Raw genomic sequence first — 22385 nt, 5'->3', positions numbered from 1 at the left:
TAAGATATTGTAAATATATTCACATTTGTTACAATATAATCATCATTTAAATTCGATTAAGAACTTATTTGAATTTAAGTTACATTAAATAAAATAATATAATATTTTAGTTATTTTCAATTTAATTTTTAGATTATCTATAATGATCAATTTATTAATTATTATAGAAATTTTAGATTTTTTTTCTTTAATTCAAAGGTAGAATGGAAAATTTTGAAAATAAATATAAAAACATCTCTTATTTAAAATAATTAATTAATTTTTTATTATTATAAAAAAAATAGATTATCGTAACGATATATATAGATATTTAGAATTTAAATATCTCTCATTTCAATTAATTGAATTCAAATAGAAAATTTTGAAAATAAATATAAAAGTGTTGACACCGTTTTTCGTCAACAGTAAATGTAGAGCACGTAAACAGTAAAAAATTATGGCCAGAAAAATACAATTAAACAAGAAGAGTTTTTTTACGTGGTTCAGCAGTTAACTCTGCCTAGTCCACGAGTCTTTGTTATTAGAACTTAGGAAAATTTTGGAAATTCTTCAAGGATGAATTCTCCAGAGTTTCTCTTAAGATCACAAAATTTCGATCATTTACACAGGTACATGACTTCTCTATTTATAGAGAAAGTCTCAGGATACTATCCCACACATTCAAGGAAGTTATCATGTATATTAATAAATTTAATGGCTTTAAAGCCGGTAACCCCTATATACAAGGAAACGTCCCCTGAAGACTAGGGGGCATATAACTGACTAATAAATATCCATTTATTATAGGGAAGTTACAACAATAAATGTAGACCGCGTCTCTTCAAGTGACTCACTAAGCTGTTCGAAATCAACAATCAGCATCATCAGCATCATGCCAGTTTAGGTCTCTGAGTAACTTTCGAGTTACATTGTTTTCTCCGAGACCACATAGTTTCGAGCTCATACTCATGTCAGGCTCAGAACTCTTGATCCGAGGTCACCCGAGAATGGACGCCTTCCGATGCCTGTCTTTCGAGCTTATAAGGACTTCGAGGTCACCCATCTTCAAGGTTGCCACCAACTATGAAGACTTGACGCCTAGGTTGCGAACACGTATTCTAGATATTGCGAGCTCACACCTGACGAATCCAGCTTTCGAGATCACAATTCTCAAGGCTCAAAATCTGGGTGTAACAAAAAGATCCCTTATAGAAAATATAAATTATATAAACATATGTAATTTACTTCTTATAAAGAATTTTGAACCTTTTGAAATACATGATCCAAAGGTTAATTTTTAAAAATAAAATATCAAAACAGGTAATCAGGCAAAATACAATATTCAAATAAACGATCTATTTATTCTTATTTTTAACATTTCAACAAAACATGAGGACTAAAAGTTCATTTTTAAAAATTAATGAACCAAACAGATAATCGGCCAAAATAACCCTTATTATTAAGAATTTCTTGAAAATTTGCAAGAGGTTCGCTGTATAATGAACACCATCATGAAAAAAAAATTGTGGTCAAGATGCCTGCACATATCCATATAAGGAGCATATTGTACGGGTATGGTGAAAAAAATCCCTACCACACAATCTCCAAAAAAAAATTAAATATATATTTTTTAATTATTACAAAAAACAACTGAAGCACGGTTATATTTTCTAATTATATATATATATATAAATATATATATATATATAAAATGGAGATTCTAATGTAGGGGCTTCATTTTTGCATAAGTAATGTGTCCATGTTTTTGGCACATAAAAAATTTAAGACAAATGTTTTTTTCCCATAACTTTAGCACTTGTATATTTTGTCTTTTGATTTTTTTTGCTTGGCAAAAATACCCCCGAACTATAGCACTTGTCGACTTTTACCCATTCCATCCAAAATAGTAACGGGTTGATGATGTGACTATTTAAAAAATATTAAGAAAATATTTTTTATTAATTAATTAATTTTAAATTAGAAAAAATTAATAACAACTTACTTTTAAATTTATTAAATCAAATAAAATCAAATAAATAAAAAATCAATAAACATAAATAAGTTTTAATCCAAATATAATTTTAAAAAAAAACTAAACTCAATATTTTTATACTAAATTATATTTTGAACTAAACTAAATTAATTTTTTTTTATTTTTTGCTTGATTTTCTTTTCTAAATGTGTTTAATTATCTACATTTGAAATATAGATTTGGTTGAATTTTTAATTTAATTTAGTTTAGAAATATAGATTTGAGTTTTTTTAAAAAAGAATTATATTGGGATTAACAATTATGTTGATTGATTTTATATAATTTAATAAATTTAAAAACAAGTTGTTATTAATTTTTTTATTATTTAAAATAATTTTTATAATTTAAAATCAATTAATTAATAAAAGTAAATTTAATATTTTTTAACTGCCACATCATCAAATTGTTAATATTTTGGATGGAATGAGCAAAAGTCTCAAGTGCTATAGTTTGTGGACATTTTGTCCAAAAATTTTGATTGAGCCGAAACTAAGGTTTAAAAAGCCTATTTTAGATTGTTGCGATATTAATTAATGTATGTGCAAGTGTACACAATCACTCACAAGTAGTATAATGAAAGTAATTTTTTATATTGTATCCTCAGGGATTGCCTAAACTAATATTGTAATAATTAACACTAGACAATTTGGGTTGCAAACAATTTGAAATGTTTTAATTAATTAAAATTTAAAAACTAAATTAGAAAAATAAAATAAGCAATTAAAACTAAATCAATGGAATAGTCAATTGGTGAGATGAATGATGGAAGTAGCTAGGAATACCAATTCCCCTTAATTTGTAGTACAATCTTGTTTTTGTTGTAGCAAAATTAATCTTGATACTAGGATTCCCTAACCAATGTACATGCCACTTTTCCAAATGTTCATGTTAAAGTTCTAGCAATTAAATTCACATATTCCTGTGCTAATTCAATTTCAAGAACATAATTCAAGCAACAATCCTTCAAGTTTGCATGATGAATAAAATATCCCCAAGTCATCCACTAATTAATAACATAGTTATCAAACAAGCATCAACTAAGTTTGTCCACTAATCTAAACCCTTATGGAGTTTAATTAGCTTGTATCTCACTCAACTTGATCACTCTCAAGAAAAAATTTACAATAAGCATAGCTTAATTGAATAAGAAATACTTCGCATAAATTAAAATCAACAAATTGAGGTTCACTACAAATTATGGTTCATCAATGCCCCTAGCTTTAAGAAATTAGTTCATGCTTGAAATACTAAAATAACCACAAAATATAAAACGCCATTGTTTCCATGAGTTCAAGATAAGAGAAGAAATTTTTAAACTAAATAGAAAAAGAGTAAAGAGATTCTAGCCCAATGGTAGAAAGTTTCTTCTTCTCTTCCTCTTCTCTTCTCCCGCGTTGCCTCCTCTTTCTAGTTGGTTTTTTTTGGTACAAAAGTTGCAGAAAATGGCCTCCAATGACATGACGGGAGATATACACCCGACCCGAAGTGGGTAAAAGGCAGAGATGACCCTTATGATAGCGGTTGAATCCAAGATAAACACAAGTGGCAGACCGGTATTGCAGTTTGTGTTGATTATAGGGTCGAAGAAACGAATAGCAAGCACATCCAAACAGGCGAATAGAGTCAAGGTTAGGAAGACAATGATATAGAGTTTCGAAGGAGGAACGATGATGTAAGACCGGTGTGGGAAGTCTATTAATTAAATAGACTGCTTGCTGAAAAGCGTACGGCCAGAAAGAAATTGGGACGTGAGAATGAGTAAGTAGGGACAGTCCTTTCTCAACAACATCACGATTTTTGCGCTCAACTCGACCATTTTGTTGAGGAGTATGGGGACAGGAGTGTCAGTGATGAATACCCAAGGACTCAAGAAAAGGTTTAAGAGAACGAAATTCACCCCCCCAATCAGTTTGAAGAGTTTTAATTTTAGCGGTGAATTGAGTTTCAATCATAGCTTTAAATTTGAGAAAATATGGCATAGTATCAGATTTTAAGTGAAGAGGGTAAAACCAAGTGAATCTGGTATGATCATCAATAAACAGTAAAAAGTATTTTGCACCAGTAATAGTGGAAACTGGAGAAAGACCCCAAAGATCTGAGTGTATTAATTCAAAAGGAGCAGTAGCTCGAGTACAAGAACGATCAAATGGTAAACGATGGCTTTTAGCCATTTGACAAGCAACACAGAATTCAAAAGAGCCTGAAAAAGGCTTGTTACATTGATGTAAAAGTTGTTTAACTACTGTAATAGACGGATGTCCCAAGCGAGAGTGCCAAAGGTTAAGCGAAGGAGTTGGTGAAGATTGGACGATATGAGCTTGAGGAGGCGAAGAAGAAGAAGATGGACCGAGGACAGAGCGAGAATGTGGGGGAAGTACTTTGTGTAGACCTTGTTCAAGACGACCCGTGAGAAGGAGCCTCTTCGACAGTTGGTCCTTCACAAGAAAATAAGAGGGGTAAAACTCAACAAAGGCTTTATTATCATAACATAACTTGGTGACACTAATAAGTTGTTTGGAAATCTCAGGTGTATGAAGAACGTGTTTAAGGGACAGAGGACGATCAAAGGAAGGGAGCACAATATTACCAATATGATTTATACATATCGACTTACCATTACCTACCAAAGCGTGCTCCGCACCATTGTAAAGAGAAGCATCCTGAAAATTACCAAACTCATTAGAGAAATGATGAGTGGCACCCGAATCGAGATACCAGCCAGAGTCACTCGGGGAGGAGGTGGAAGAGGTAGTAAGCATTGCGGCAAAGGGGTTAGTGGACTGAGAGTTGGACGGTCTAGGATGAGGATTGGGATGTTGGGGCTGATAGTTAAGGTTGGCACGATGGTAACAAGTAAGGGCAGAATGACCTGGTTTGAGGCAAATTTGACAATGGGGACGGTTACCCAGGGGACGAGGAGACCAGGAGGAAGGTGCAGAAGGAGGTTTTCCAAGGAGACCAGAGCCACGGGAAGGGTACGGAGGTTGTGTGGGGGAATATGAAGGAGGCATTTGTGGCGATTTGGGGGAAGGATAAAAGGATTTGGGTCGTCGGGGAGGATGGGTAGTGAGATTAGCTTGGGCAAAGGCAAGTTGTTGTTCAGCAGAACATTAAGTCTGGTGGTACTCGAAAGTATGTAGAAGACTGAACACCTCTTCCAACGGTGGCTGATCGGGACGATTTTGAATGGAGGTGACAAACGAATCATATTCAGCACCAAGACCTTCCAAGACCCGAATGAGTTTGTCCCTGTAAGGCAACGGTTCACCAATAGCAGAATAGTGATCAAAAACAGACTTAAGACGAGAAATATAGTCAGTTACAGTCAGACCATCCTTCTTAATGGTGCGCAGTTGAGAGCTGAGACCCATTACAGTAGCTATTGAAGGAGAGTGATACATCTGAGTGAGAGAACGCCAAATATCCCGAGCGGTGTTGTATTCCATGATACGACCCATCATTGCAGGAGTCAGAGATGAGTAAATCCAACTCATTACCAGTCGGTTTGGACGCTCCCATTGAAGAAAAGCTGGATTCGGTTCAAGCATCTGATCATCAAGAAACCGAGGAGGAATAGGGCTAGTACCAAGTAAGAAGTCTTCAAGGCCGTGAGCAAGAACCACATTCAGAATCTGATTACGCCAAAGGAGCAGATTCGTTTCATCAAGTTTGATAGATTATGGTTGATGAAGAGAAGGAAACAGGTTTTGTGGAGGCTGACCGAAAAGAGGAGGAGCAGGGGATGGCGGTGCTGGGGCCTGATTTGGGGAATTGGGAAGAGGGTTATTGGTTGGTGGTGGGCCAGTAACACTGACAGCCGAGGAAGAGAGGTCGGTCATGGCGACAAAAGGGTTAGGATGCCTGGGCTACTGATACCATAAAGAGGGAACAATAAAGTTGAACAATAATGTGGAATGCCAGCTCAAGAATGAAGAGACTGGTGAGAATTGTATTAATAGACAGATAGTATACACGTGTTAACTGTACAAAGAAAGGGTCATTTATGCCAAGGACCACATATTAACAATAACGACCAGAAAATAATTAAACACTATACAAAGCATTTACATATATTAACTCTGTTTATCATGTAGAAGAATGGATGAGTAATTAGGGTTCTCAAAATGCGTAGAAACCCTCTCTTTTTTCTTCCACATGTGGGGTCTACCTTTTTTCCAATTAAAACGAGCTGATATCCTACTCATCCTCCCAATCCAACACATTATTCCAACTCATTAATGAGTTGCCAAGTGTGCATGACTCAAGCTGACTGCTGCACACTTTGCTGCAACATTGTTGAAATGATGCTGCAACAAAGTTTCTGGATTCCAGCACCAAAATGTTATCTTTACACATTTTCCACTAAGCTCTCCAAGCATCCATTCCTTTTGCCCTTCAAAATAGATATCGCACACTTTAGACCTTAAGCCAATTTTTTTCCAACAATATTTGACCTTGATTAAAATAAAATATACAAACAAAATTAATAAAAAAGTGACCAAAACAACACACTATGAACACAAATCACTCAAATTCAAAAGCTCAAATAATAACTCTATCATATACACGTATAAAAAAAACATGCACTCATGCAACTGATTATTTAAACCTTGATTTTGATACCATAAATTATTCATAATTTTCCAAAAAATTTGTAGATACTTAGTATAACTACAACGTACACAGTCATATAAAAAAAATTAGGTTATAATTTCTCTATATAGTGAAAATAAAAATGCCTATATCGGTAAGGACAAAAGTGACGTGCCTATATAAGAATTTCCTTAAAAATATATATAATCATCTTAGTTGGAGGTGGGACCCATTGTTAACCTGCCTAAGGTAATAATTTAACCGTTTAAAATTTACTTGAATTTTTAGTGATTTGCGGAACCATTTAAACATGAGTAGTTTTTTTCTTTGCAATGTAGTTTCTTGATACTTGTGCCACCACCACCATAAGTGAGTCTCTTCTGACTTGTATCTTCTTTAATCCCCATACCTCTAGCTATTTTTGAGTCGTAAATCAATAATTTGTATTCTGCTTCATTGGTGCTTCCAAAATCAAGCCTATTCTGGATCCCAGAATATCAAAAGAATCGTCATTACTCATATTTTAGACACATTCCTTCTCAACATATTGTTGTAGTTCTTCTAACAATTTTGGCTTAAAAGATTGCATTTCTACTACAAAATCTACGAGTACTCAAAGAATTGGACGAACAAAATGCAAGATATATGATAATCTTTTCTATAGATGATGCCAATTGTTGAATCCAAAAATCGTCATAATAAATATTTTTCATAATTAGAAATATCTAATTATATAAAATATCTTGCATAATATATTTCACCCTTGATTAACTATTCAATGTCCTTGAAAGTACTAAGATGAAAGAACCCTCTAGAAGTATATGCAAAAAAGACTCACTAATGCTCAAGTCATAATGAATTCTCTAAAAAAAACAATAGACTAAAAACAAGCAACAAGCAACAAGCAACAAAATGAATCAAAGGTCCTCTCGAGTAGTTAGTTAATTTCTATTTATAGTAAAAAAAAGAATTAAGAAGAAAAACTTATCTTATTGGTTCATATCATTAGTGAATTTCTCTTTTCTTTAAACGGGTTTGCCTTTGAGAATATGTTGTGGCATAACCTAGTTGTCCTTTCAATTCTGGAGTATGTTAGCCTTTTAATAAAAGGATTCATTTTAGCACACGTATCCTTTTATACTTGTAAAAATGGAAACTTGTTACGACCAAACATTTGGGTCTTACAGATGGTACTACTAGTCCATTAAAAAAATGGAAAATGCTACCATTCTATTTGTATATAAATATTTTCAAGTAAATTGATCTTTCCTAAACTACATTAATTACTTGTATTACGACATAAAACAACTTAAACATTGAAACAAACACATGATTATGAATTAACTACACCCTTTAACCCCACAAAAAAACAAAAATTGTCAGCATACCCTATATTCGACTTCTTTGATGCATATGGTATGAATGACTTTACACCAGTACCAAAAATGTGCCATTTTAATTTATTTGGTTAGAAAGGATCAATATGTCATCCTTCCAAGTTTGAGAAACAAGCATAATTTGATCAGACAATGATTCAGATTGTAAAATCCAAGGCAACGCTTTAAGCAATGTTGCTGGTATCATCATGGTCTAATGTTGTTTGTTCCTTCGATGAAGTGTTTGCATGGCCGTCCTCCACTGTAAGAAGAAAAGAAAATGGCTGAAATGTTATGAATTGACTTTGGCAAGTTCAGGGAGAAAAAGAGGGTCGTGCTAATGAATATGGGCTAAGCATTCAAGGATACATACATTCACTCTCATCTGCCGGAGAATAAGCTGAACGTCTTGATCGATTTTGGTGGTGTGGAGTTGGCTGATTCCCAAAAAAAGGCAACAGAAAGCAAAAGGATAGGAATAAAAATGTTAAAAATATCCATGATCATTTGAATACCTCTAATTTCTAGGGAAAAAACTGAGAAGCATCATGAACATCAAATACCTGCAGCTTTGGGCGAAGTGCTTCAAGTGGCCCTTTTGGTTTTTGTGCCCCTTGCTGCTGGACAAGTTACAAAAGACGAGGGCTTAGAGATTAGAAAATTGAGTTTTAGATTGCACAGGCAAGAGTCAAATGTAAAGTTGTAGGCAGAAGGTAACAAATACAATTAAGCAAAGGGAAGTTGAAGTAATGATACAATCAAAGTGAGTACCTTTCCTAATGCCCAATCCGCAGAATCAAAAAAAGCACGCTCATGGTCCTGGCAGCAATTAAAATCTCATTGTTGGCAATTCTCAAGTGTAATCAATCGAACTAGGCAGGTATGCTCCTAGAGAAGAAAGAGAAGAAAAATGAATAAGAAGACAAACCGGTTTTACCTTTGATATCAGTGGAGGTTTCTTTGGCATAATTCCACCATACTTTTTCTTGACAGTTTCCTGCTGCAGAAGACAGAATGGCAAATACATGATGATCGCAATAACAAACAAAGAAACTTTTCTCTACAAACAAGAAAAGTTCAGAAAATGTGAAGCTAGGAAATTATTTTGACATTATCATTGGAATCCACCTTAAATTTTCACAAAGTCAGGCTCTTTGAAGTCAAAGCAATGGAGCTTATAAAAACAATCTAGATATTCCTTTCTGATGTTTAAGATGGATTAGACATATAGCATCTATAATTTGGTAGCAATCACAGATTCTTTGTTACCTTTTATCATGAAAAATCCCAATACGAAAGAACTAGGGACTATATTGAAGAATTCGAAATGTATTTATTTAGTGTAATTATTTACAGTGAAGATTATTTCTTTCTATAAAGCAAATCAAACAGAATACTATACACAACGGAAGCAGCACCTATACCTCCTGTAGAGGTGAAGGCATGGGATTTTCATCATGTTTGTCTGAAGCCGGGGCATCATTTTCATCACTTTTGTCCAAAGATTTTGGTTCATCCTCAGAATTGTCACCACCAACTTTGTTTTCAAATGTATTATTGGCAAGCTCATGCTCCTTCGTACACTCATTGTTCGAATCTGACATCTTTTGCTCTGGGCGGTACAGATACCACTGCGTAGCAAACAAATGACTTCTGAATCACAATTCACATGTACCAAAACCAAATACAGTCACTTGCATGAAATATATCATTTCATTTGACATTTGAGAACAGTTATGGTGCAGACAAAATTAACCTTGTTCATTGATGGGACAATGAGTCACCACACAATGGTTTCAAACATAAACTAATTAGAACACACACATGTTTTATTAGTAATAGTAGGTCTTCCAACTCAAATCTGCAATCAAAAGTCACACACTATTGATTAGATTATGACTATATTGATAAATCTTTTGACACAAAAACACGCCTAAGTATCTCTGTTTTCGTCAGACTGTATTTAAGGATTCCTAAAATTCCCCATGTACTGATTAATAACACCTCATAATTCATTTCCAATAAAGAGTCTCATAAATTCATTTTCATTTTTTTTATTGTGACAATCGTTATTCTCTACTCAATCATCTTAGAAACATAAAATTATGATTTCTCTGGACTGCTTTCACAAATACCTGTAGATTTGGTGTAATCACAACTATTCATACAGACCATAAAAATAACAACAAATAGTTTTTTAAAATATATATTTTTAGATATATCAACACAATTATGAAGCCAAAATCAATATAACCCTTTTGCAACTGAGCAGTATATTGTAATTTTCTAGTTCTACAAAGCATATAAGTCTATCTATTAGATGTACGTGAAAATATGCAAAACCATTACCGAAAAAGCAACTCGAACAGTCATAGGAAATAAATCAACCAAATTAGAAGCTGGAAACTCATTCATGCATTTAGAACATTGCGCAGTTCACACAAACTTCTCTTTTATTGGTTCAAAACTTGAAAGAAAACCATTGTTTATGATCAAGAGTTACACTGGCATATAAACAAACTTGAAAAGCAGCTGGATCATGAAAAACATTCAGAACCCAGAAACGAAATTAGATTTAAAATGGACAATAACAAAGACCCATGTAAGAAACAAATAAAAATGAAGAACTGAAGTGATAATACAGTTACTGGTTTCTTTTGCTTGATTCACAACACAAAAGTTCGCGGTGAAAGAGAAGAAAGAGTTCATTACATGATCGAGAAAAGGAAGGCGAAGCAAAAATGGGGGATTCGATGGCAGAAACGGGGAAGAGACTAGTCTGTGATGCCATCAATCAGAGGTGACGCCTAGAGAGTACGCAATCACGCACAACTCTCTCTCTCTCCCCTCTCACAGCTGAATATTGGGCTTTTCAGTACACATAGCTAAGTTGGGCCTTATTTTGTCTGGTCGGTTGTCTTACTGTGGATGCGGAAGAATTCAACTCCCAAAAATAACATAAATATCATTTTATCCTCTTATTCCCTTCCAATTTAGGACCCAATTTTAAGTTTTTCTCTCAATTTGAATGACATTGTTTTAAATTAGAGACCACAATTCACACATACACACACGAAATCATAGTTTGAATGTTTGTTTTAGGTAATTTCAACAATTATCTATTGTCTAGGTCAAGGATTTTTTGGAACAAACTGAATATTATATGCCAAAATACTATTTGAATAATTTTTTAATAACTAATATAGTATTAACCTTTTTTTAAAAAGAAAAAAAATAATTTCATATTGATGTTGATGTACCTGGTTATTAATAAAAAAAATGGTTTATACAATTTTTTACTCTTGAGATTTAGCTAAATATCATACATAAATTTGTGTTTTTAAAAATTCCATAAAAAACCTTGCAATCGTGGAAATGAATTAGAGATCACCTTACACCTAATTCTAGTAAAAATTTTTTTAGAGAAATTATAGAAAATGACCCAAAACAATAGCATCAAGAAGCTAATGTCTTCATTTTTTAAATTGTAGAGAAATGACCATTTTAAATTGTTGATTACTTAAATTGTTATTTTTATTTATTTATTTAAGAGTGTATGACTTTAATATAATAATATATGTATATTAGTTTTTATTTTAAAATTAATTGATTTTTTAAGTTTTTAATGGGGTGATGGTATATATAATTTTCCAACTAGTGTATATGTTTTTTGTAGTATGGTATATCATTTTTTTTTATGATATTTAGTTTCTATCTTATTATACATAATTGTAGTATATAATTTTTTTATCATGGTTTATACATTTTAATGGTATTATATAATTTTGTTAGCATAGTATATACATTTTGGAGTAATACTTTTGTAAGTTTTGTTGGTATATACATTTTTGAGCAATAATTTTGTAAGTTTTTCAACTCAACATATGTATTTTGTGGTATGTGTTTCCCTAAATATTTGCATGATGGCGTGACATGTTAAAGAGGCACGTGAACAACATGTGAGTGATTATTAATGAAGGATTGGTCGACCTACGACCAGAGTATTAGAAGAAATTGAGTTGCTCGATCAACAAAAGGAATATGATGAGCAGCAGGAAAAGAAGATAGACAGAAACATGCAACCAGATCTGCTCGTGGGACCGAGACAAATGCTCATAAATGGTTATAAGTTAGATATTTCAGGGATATTTATTAATTCAAATGTAATCAATGTTATTTATATTGTTATTTTGCTTGTAACACAAGTTAAGGACGAGCCATAAGCCTATATGTACATCCATGAGCCTATAAATATGACTCATAGGATTCATTTATGTCTTACGCAATAATTTGTATTCAAAGAAAAATAGTGATTTTATACACAATATTTGTATCTATCTTCAAGACTTGTGAAACTCAATGAACCCTTGTTCGCTGATCGCGGTTTTGGAGTTCTTCTACATTAATAAAAACACTAAGTGGACGTAGGTCATTACCAATTCTTGGGGTCGAACCACTATAAAATCATTGTGTTGTTTACATTCTTAAATTCAATTCTCTTATTCATATCATTTTTGTGACTCTGTGTCGTTGACCAAATCATCTAGGATGTCTCAATTAATTGATTTAATTATCAATTATGATTTTTAATGTTGACTACCTCAATTTTGGAAAATTTTACTGAGATATGAGATTTAGAGAATAAAAGAGAATCTTTGGGAAAATTTATTAATATTGATAAATTGGTGTTAATATAAATAAATAATATTAAATCAAGTTTCAAATTATAATTAGTTAATTTGAATAAGGATTTAATTAATTAATTAAAAGATAAATAAATAAAAAGATTTTGAATTGAGGCCCAATTGAGACTTAAATTCAAAATAAAGAGATTGGGCCCAAGTCCATTTGTAGGAGCCCAAGGCTTTGATTTTTTTATTATTTTTACTTAATTTAAATTTAAATAAAACTCATTAAGTTGCATATATAAGTAATATGATATCCAGGGTTTTCATAAAGTTAGTCTCATTTGATTGATTGGGTAAGTGAAAACCTATACAATCTAATCATTTCTTGGTCACTCACTCACTCTCTTCTGCTTCTCTTCTAGATCTCTATCTCATGTGTTGAAAACTAGCCCACACTAGTTCTAGATTGATCAAAGGCTTGGTGATGAAAACTGTATTGCTGATGTAGTTCAATCTCTTGATAATACTCTCCTACAAAAAGGAATAAAGAGTTAGAGAGATTGAAAGAAGAGTTGTTCCAGTTCCGCTGCATAATGTAAGTTTCTTTACTTTACTCTGTTTTATATCAATTTCATAGGAGCATGTTTTAGGAATTTATATGTTTGTTTGATAATATGTAAATTACATGAAAATAAACAAAGATTCTGTAATATGCAATTTCCTACAATTGGCCTTAGAGCTATAGTTTGCTAGTTTATTTTCATGATTGAATATGTATGAAATTGATTGATATGTTAGGGTGTTAATTGGATGGTACATGTTTATGTTTTGTTGTGTAAATTTAGCAATAATTTGGTTGTTTTAGGAATTGAAAAATTGCACAGATTTTTAAATATTTTTTTGGATTGATTGGGCAGTGTGCGTGCTGGGCACGCATGAAGAAGTCGCTGGGACCCCGACTGTACAGATGTCCTTACGGTATTGGTGCTGGACCCTGCGACGATACTTTTCGCAAAAAAATAATAATTAAAATTAAAATTTTTGTTTTTTTAAATAGACATTTTGTACAGTTAAGTTTAAAATATTTAAAATTGATTGCCTGATCATTTTAGATATTTTAGTTTTTTAAAAATCTTTTGAATTTGTTACTTGATAATCAAGATATTTTAAGATATTTTTTTTTATTTTGTTATAATTGAAATATTAAAATTGGTTATATGATTATTCAAGATATTTTTATTGTTTAAAATACTTGAAATTGGTTATCTGATAATTCTGTATATTTTAAGATATTTTAAATTTGGGTAAAAGATATTTTGATATTTTAAAATTGGTTAAAATATTTTACCTTGTCATTCTTAACCACTTAACAACCTAGTTTACATTAATTATATGAAATTGAATTTTGTTTGATAAATTCTATTTTAATTAATCTAATATTTTGCAACTTGTTTAATTAATTATATTGAATTTTGTCTAATGAATTCTATGTCAATTAATTATGTTATTTTTATATTGTTGTGGTATATTTGCATAATTTAATAATACATGTTCATATATTAACACGTTATGCCCATCCAATTATTAACATATTAAGCATCATTATTAAGTTATTTTTGCATTTGAGCTTTAAATATAAGAATAATAATGACCCAATTTTTGTTTTGAAAAATCTAGGAAAACTCAAATAAAACTTTCATAAAATATTAGGTTTTATTTGGACCCAATTGAACATGTAAAATTTAAATCCCTCTCTTGTGAGTGGTTCTACTTGTGAAGGCCTATTTGCTTTGCATTATTAGATAGGGCCTAATCAATTGAATAACAATTAATAAAAGGTTCAAATTCTTGTCTTAGAGAAATTGAAGGAATGACTTATTCATTCCGCTGCACATAATGTAAGTGTTCTTATCATTATCTCTGTTTAAATTCAATTATTGAAACATGTTCTAGGTTTTCTTATATTAATTTGTTTAATATATAATTTACATGAAAATAAATAAGATCATGTATAAGTATTCCCAACGTATTGTCCATGTCACATCTTGAGGTAACTAACAAAAGCATAAACTGGTAAGACCTCCTCTATGAAGTAACAAGAACTCATGTCCTCGAATAACATCGGCGCATCCGCCCTATGAGTTACGTCAAATCCTTAGTAACTCATTTGTTGTGTCGCGTTCAGTACGCTAACAACCTACTACTTTTCATACAACATACAAGCAGATATACAACAATTCATATCATAACATAATAATTCGTACTTTTCATAATACTTTAGCTTACCATAGTTCATAATTTCTTTAACACCATAACTTTTGCAATCATATTAGTTCATAGTTTTCGTAACATAATGCATATAAATTATAGCTAACTTCCTTACCTCAAGTCCAAGCAAAATATAAAGTGCGGGATACTTCACAACGAACCTAAAATCACAATCAAACATTTGTCTTAAAATCATGTAAGATTACACATGCTCACCATACATACCCCACATGTGCATGGGTCATGCACACGTGATACAAGTTGCACCATAACTTTATTCATACAAAAACGTCACATAGATTCATAAAAGAATAATGTCAATTATATTAAATAATTCTCAATGATTTAAAATCAGGAACCATGAATTTAATTAAATAACATATATTTGAGCGTAAAAGTGAACTTTCATGTAACATGCATACGTGCGACAATTCTTAAAACTAGCGTTGAAGTTGGAATTATTTGTTCCTTTATTTTCTTGTCAATTTCACTAAATCTAGCAACATAAAATAATAGCTAATTGATTATTACCACTTTATTCCTTTAAATCATACATTTTCTATCCATAAATTTTATTACAAAAATTCAATTTATTAAAAAAATTCTTTAGTCCTAGTTGTATAAAATAATAATCTCATTTATTATTTTTTTTAAAAAATAAATAATAAAGTGACAAATTTTTTTTGTAGTTAATTGTAAAATAATTAATTTGGCGTGAGTACTTTATTTTACAAAGTTCTTTTTATCTTGACAATATATATATATATATTAAAATGTTACATATCAATTTTAAAATAATAACATTTCTACAATAAAAAAGTTATACATTTAGGTCATCTATATATAAAAGTTAAAAAACTCCAACTATAGTCCCATTTATTAAATAAATCATTTGGTCACCCTTTAAAAATAATGTTACTTAATTATTTTGTAAAAAAAAAAAAAAGTGCATATATATATATGAGAAAATACCCATTAAAGTATGAAAATCACATTTTACATGAACATAGTTCTAAGGTTTAATCTACTTGAGCGCATGCTTTACTTATTTTATTTAAAAGACATTTTCTCCTAACAAACCAAAAATTCCAACAAGCATTTGTTACATTAATCCTTAATAATTAAATTTGTAAGCATAAAAAAATATAGATTCTTTCACAATCTTTGTAAAAAATAAAAAAAAAAAACAGCATGCATTTGATGAAGGAAAAATACATATTCACATGTAAAATTTACCTGTTTTGCTTGTCTTTGTTTTCAAAGGTGAATTACAAAACATGATTGGTTATCTTGCAAAATTGTTTATAAATTACAATTGAATGCATAATAAAATTAGCAAGCATAGATTTAAAACACATGCTCATATGCACCTCGCATCATATTTAAACATGTAACACTAACAACCATAAATCAAACAAGTCTAGGTCACAATATGCACCCATAGCCGAAAACCTTTATGCTCAAACAACAACAAATCCAAAACTCAAACCCTAGCATGCATCTATTATCATCTTTGCATACTTACAAATAGATCACTAGAATCAAAATACTAATGACAACATAAACATAGGATCCCCACAATGATTTTCGAAAACCCTAGATGATGCAACATCAAAACAATTATGATCATGTTTCTAATATCAAGATAAAATCAACAAACAAAAGAATCAACAACAAAATCAACTATACTCACAATCCCTTTTAAACACCCTAGGTTGACCCCATAGGCATTAAGCAATATTCAACCCTCCAAACCCATAAACAAAATCCTTGGCATGTTTCTATCGATTTGATAAAAATAAATACATGGTGTTCAAAAACACAAAAGCTAACCAATCCTTGTCACCCTAAGAATTTCGAAACATCACAACAAAAGAAAAGAAAACATTCTTAGGATTTGGAAGAAGAGGGAGCTTAGACTTAGAGATTAAAAAAATAAAAAAAAATAAACAAGAGCACATACCTAGGGTTTTTCGAACCCTATTCTTCTTCTCCTCCTTCCTCTCTTCTTTGTGCTCTCTCTCTCTCTCTCTCTCTCTATGCACACGATCCCTCCCACTCTCTTCTCTCCTTCTAGTTTACGGCAGCAAGAATGAGTCCCCAAGACTCAATTGTTCCAATTTTATCTAACCTAAGAGTGGAAAGTGTGAATGGGAAGATTCCCCAAATGAATTCCCTTGATTCTTGCCTGACAATCACCTTGAAAAAAAGGGAATTGTCAAATATCCCAAAATGAAAAAACCAATACCCATTTCTCTCCTTCTCTCACTCTACCTCATGTCCAACACACACACACACACACACATTTTCCCAAATATACTTACTCAAAATGACCCTAGGCAACCCATAGGGAAAAATCAAATCCCACATTTCCTACCATTATTTAATCTTCTTAAATTTAAAATAATAAAAGTTGATCTAGGATAAAGAAGGTAATTTCTCTCTTTCCTTTTCCCCTCTCTCCCATGCCACTCTCTCTATCTCTTTCCTTTTCTTTTTCTTCTTAATTAATGAAATAAAATAAAAGAATCACTAAAATAATAAAAATAAAATAATGCATGGGAAAAACTATTGCATTCTCACCATGCAACCATGCACATGCACATGCACACGCACAAGTACTAGGGTGCATTTCTACTAACCATGCACCTTGGTGCGCACAACCAAATCTCAAGAATTCTCAAATTAAAACAATTAACAAATTTTAAATTCACATAATTTCTACCAAACAATTCAAACAATTAAAAATAAATTCATAACACTTAACAATTAATAATAAAATAAAGCACAAATTAAGTAAATAATTTTTTTTGGTGCTCTACAATATACCCTCCTTAAAAGGAATTTCGTCCCGAAATTCTTTCTTACCAAATAACTCTGGGTATCTTTCTCTCACGTCTTCCTCAAACTCCTATGTTGCTTCTCTTTCCGTACTATTCTTCCACAGGACCATAAATAATGGAATCATTTTGGATCTTAGTTCCTTGATTCCCTTTTTGATGATACGCTCTGGTTGCTCATCGTAACTACGATCCTGCTTCAGCTGCAATGACTCATAACTATAAACATGAGAGGGATCAGAAACGTACTTACACAACATCAAGATATGAAAGACGTTATGTGTTTCGGCTAGTGTTGGGGTCAATGCTAAACGGTACACAACCTGCCTAACTCTGTTTGAGATCTCAAATGGACCAATAAATCTCGGGCTCAATTTCCCTTTCTTCCCAAAACGCATAACACCCTTCATTGGCGAGGCCCTCAAGAACACAAACTCGCCAACTAAAAACTCGATGTTCCTTCTCTTAAGGTCTGTGTAGCTCTTTTGCCTACTTTGAGCAGTAAACATCTGTAGAGTCCAAGAACTTTACTTAGCTAGTTAGATAGTAGTAGCAATAGTAATAGTTGTAGTATTTTTATGACTGTGGATTTTGGTTCAGACTGGGATTTAGTTGGACACTCGTAGTAACACTTGTAGATTTTCTAAGTTTAACCTATAGTTTAAAAATATTAATTTGAACCTAAGGTTTGATTAATATGACTGATATTGATGGTGATATTTATTATATTATAAGGTTTAGATAGACCCAATAAGATAGTAACACTTGTCTTGTTGTATGTTTAATGATAATTAAGTATTTTTGAGGAATAAGTTTATTAAGATCAATATTTGAATATCCTAGGGTCTGTCAAGCAGCTTTGAAATCATTAGAGGACTTAGTCAAGGTTGTTTACTCAATTCAAATTAGGCTGAAAATGTGCAATTTCGTGTTTAATATTTTAGCGTATGCCGATATATCGTAGCTATAGGGGGCGATATATCGCCATACGGGGATATGAAAAACACGTAACTTCGCACGACCACCTCGACGAGCCTCGGGCATATTAGCCCAGGCGATATATCGCCTACTAGGGGCGATATATCGGCTCCTTTGGATGATTTTTGAATGTTTTTAAATCCGAGCTCATTTTAATCTTTAACCTCTTGATAAGTCCAGCATCTTTCTGACCGAGTCTTCAGCCTCTGCTGAACGATAATTCAAATATTTTTCACTTTAAAAGCCATTATTTTATTCAAGTTAAATGAAGATCTTTTCATTCTTGAACTCTATAAATAGGACTTAGTACCTAACCATTTATTCATTCATCAAGCTAAGTTCAGAGTCTGCAAGCTGCTAGGTTATTTTTGAGTGCTTAAACACTTGGGTTAGGAATATAAGCTTTAACTTTATAAGCTTAATAAACACTCGAGAAGTAAGGTTCATAGTATTTTTCGATTCGAGGTGTAGTTCGGTTATAGAAGCATTCGAGGTATTCATTATTCTAGTTCATTTATGTGTTATTCTTATAGTTTTCTACTCAAAATCCTAACTCTATTCTTTATTCTATGTTAGGAAATCTAAGATCTTGAACGTAAGATTTTTGGTAAGTATATTCTCGATGGTATAGTTCGTCCATTCTTTTCATCCCTTTTTCTTTAGTATACTCACCTTTCTTTGATGGTTTTTAGGAGTGTTCCAAAGTCCCAATCCTGTTCTCATATCCCGGTATATTTTTGGTAAGGAAAATAGGATAGGATTTGATATGTTATGTTACATGTTATCTTATGATTTATATGTTATGTTAAATGTTATCTTATGATTTATGTGTTATGTTATATGTTATAATATGTATGATTGTAGACTTGGGCATATGACTTGTATAACTAACAAGCCCCAATAAATTTATGGGCATATGACTTGCTTAGCTAGCAAGCCCCGCAAATCTAATGGGCATATGACTTGTTTAGTTTACGAGCCCCAAGTAATAATGGCCATTATAGTATATGTGACATATGTTTATGATATGTTTTAGTATATGTTGCGATATGAATTTTATGTATATGATTTATGTGTTAGATTTTCCTTGCTGGGCATTAGGCTCATTCCTTTATGTTTTTATGTGTAGGAAAATAGCTATGGTGGCGGAAAGGCTCTTGGCAGCTTGGGGGTTGTGTATTGAGGCAGAATGGAAATGGATGGATTGAGCGTTCGGTTCGAGGATGAAGTCGCTTCTTAGTCTTTTAAAAATTATGCTTTATATGTATTTTTCGCACTTTATTTTGTAATCCATTTATTTAAAATTATGTTATGTTTTTATTTTAAAAACCATGGGATCCCATATCCTACCTTAAATTTTATGTAGTTTAACAATTGTCTTACAAGTTTTAATGAAGTTATGATTATTTCAGTTGTGAGTTTTATTAAAGATAAGTGTCTATGTATAGTAGTCATTAATGGTCCAAAGTCTAGAGTAGTTGGGTATGCTAACTACGTACGAACTACGCGCTGTATCCATATGGGGGATGGCCAGTGGCGAACTATGTGCCGTATCCAGTACAGCACATGGAGCCAGTTTATGAGAGGTTCCGCAAGCAACACGCTCCAAACTTCGAAGGGACTACAGACCCCTTTGAGGCAGAAGAGTGGCTAAGGAATGTGGAGCCAATTCTGACGCACATGAATCTCAGTAATGCGGACCGTATATCCTGTGTCTCATCGTTGCTCAAGAAGGATGCTAGGATATGGTGGGGCTTGGTCTAGCAATCGCATGATGTTGCCACCATGACATGGACTCGATATGTGGAGCTGTTCCGCAAGAAGTATTACAATTCGGCTGTACTCGCTTCGAGAGCTGTTATACAACAATTCTTCTTATATATTACATTAAAATATTACGTATTTTTATAAGTGTTATTAATAAATCCTAAACGAAAGAAAGTGATCCCCGCCTTTTCTCCTTCTAAAAATTAATGAGGCGGCAAATGAAAGTGATCCCCGCCTTTTCTCCTTCTAAACGAAAGAAGCTCTAAGTTGCTTCTCATTTTTCAATATACGCATAGCACACTTTCCCTTTCTCTCCCTCTCTCACGTCTCTGCCCAAGCCAGTTGACCACTTTCTGACTGTTAGGGAGCCGCACGAGCCACACCACAAGGAAGCACGGCCACCTAAACCATTTCTCCATATCCTTGCCTATGAACACACCATCCTCCGCTGGTTGCTTGTCGAAGTCGTGCGCCTCTGTGAGATTCGAGGAGTTTTCCGGCCACCTCTGTCCTCCATTTAGGGAGCCAGTTGCACGGTTGGATTCAACTCTTCTTTAGGTTCAATACCCTCTCAAGGATCGAACCCTTAGATTGTCGGAGTCACTGTCGGTTCTTTGATGGTGTTGGGTTCTTGCGAGGCAGCGGGAGATAAGGTGTCTCTCTTTCTCTCTTTATTCTATCAAGTGTTTGATTTTATATATTTTCTCTTGTGTTTTGCCATGAATAACCCTAAAATTCCTCACTCACTCACTCCTTCTAATCTCTATCTCTATCTCTCCCTCTCATGTATCTCTCTCTCTCCCCATCTCACTGATACCTCTCGTCTCTCTCTCTTTCTCTCTCTATCTATTACAGTTCTCTAGTGGTTACGAAAACAGGAAGTGGGAAATTTTGGCGAAGCTTTCAGGGAAGATGGGCTCGACTTCGATTTGGACGGGGCTGTGTTTGTAGGTAATATGTTTTATTCATTTTTTCTGTAGATCAGTTCACTTAATATTATTGCCTTTCTCTTGATATTGACATTTTCATTTATTAATGAAACATATTGAATCATATTTGTTAATGATTGCCTTTGTAACAAATTGATATGCTTTTGCCTGTTTTTACCGATTCTGAGGTTGGTGTAATGTGTGAGAATAATGTACAAATTAGGGTAAGGGAAGCATTTAAAGATGTACAAATTAGGGTAAGGGAAGCATTCTATCAAGTGGGTTTTATTTAGAGATGCATGTTAGATTTAAAATTGTTCATAAATCTTATTTATTTGCAGAGGTTGATGTGGTAAATAAATTAATGTATCGAAAACTATATTTTATGCTATAAGAGAATTTGAAAACTAATATTGGTGGGGCTTTATTATGATTTATGCTTACTTAGTTGTGGCAGAGGAGTTGGTTCGTAGTAATTAGTTGGAGGATGCCAATAGGGTCCTCTTGTGGGGTGCCAAAGGTATGTGGGCTTTAGTATGATTGGAATATGCTTGCTGTACCACCAACTGGCTCGCACAAGGTAATTTTCTACTTTTTAATTGTAGTGTGCTTTTTTTTAGCACTTGTCTTTTGTTGTTTATCCTTTTCTCATTTTACAAACATGCATGGTTCACTTGGGTAAAAACTTGTGATCTAGCACTAGTATTTGATATTTGAAACTAAGTTGTAATTGTATGGCAACTTGAGTGCATAGGTGGGTTATTTAGTACAACTTGTAGTTGGTTTTACTCTACTTGTGACATTGTATCTTTTAACCTAACTCCTTTTTGTATTTAAACCAGAAAAATGGAAGTACCATTTTTTTTAAGAAGCTTTTACTTGAATGTGTAACTAAACTTGTAAATTTTAATTTGTTTTTTACTTCTCTTGTTATTGTAGGAAGAAATGCAATGGATGGCATGGAAACAGTTGTTAGAATTTGAAAAGTAAGAATC

At 32.6% G+C, this 22385-nt stretch overlaps 1 protein-coding gene and 1 long non-coding RNA gene across 7 annotated transcripts; one reads left to right on the top strand and one right to left on the bottom strand.

The window, feature by feature from the left end:
• Nucleotides 1–7970: 7970 nt before the first annotated feature.
• On the bottom strand, nt 7971–10851 carry LOC133823019 (uncharacterized). Of its 6 annotated transcripts, XM_062255578.1 has the most exons (8): nt 10693–10846; nt 9805–9841; nt 9405–9611; nt 8918–8980; nt 8752–8799; nt 8544–8600; nt 8354–8417; nt 7971–8242 (listed from the first exon to the last, which is right to left on the bottom strand). In XM_062255578.1, the coding sequence occupies exons 3-8, from the start codon at nt 9582–9584 to the stop codon at nt 8166–8168; spliced, it is 489 nt and encodes a 162-aa protein (XP_062111562.1). In that variant the 5' UTR covers nt 9585–9611; nt 9805–9841; nt 10693–10846; the 3' UTR covers nt 7971–8165. The 6 variants fall into 6 exon arrangements, with proteins under 6 accessions (XP_062111562.1, XP_062111561.1, XP_062111564.1 ...); XM_062255577.1 differs by lacking the exon at nt 9805–9841 and having other exon boundaries at nt 10693–10851; XM_062255580.1 differs by lacking the exon at nt 9805–9841 and having other exon boundaries at nt 8544–8597; nt 10693–10851.
• A 9910-nt stretch (nt 10852–20761) lies between these two features.
• Nucleotides 20762–22385, top strand: LOC133821279 (uncharacterized). The gene is made up of 3 exons (XR_009887433.1): nt 20762–21114; nt 21317–21412; nt 22330–22385. It is a non-coding gene; the product is annotated as an uncharacterized LOC133821279 (long non-coding RNA).

This window comes from Humulus lupulus, chromosome 3, assembly GCF_963169125.1.
Source record: "Humulus lupulus chromosome 3, drHumLupu1.1, whole genome shotgun sequence".
In the NCBI taxonomy this organism is placed as follows: Eukaryota; Viridiplantae; Streptophyta; class Magnoliopsida; order Rosales; family Cannabaceae; genus Humulus; species Humulus lupulus.
Note: the sequence above shows the minus strand (reverse complement) of the source record. Positions and strands in the feature narration are given on the sequence as shown.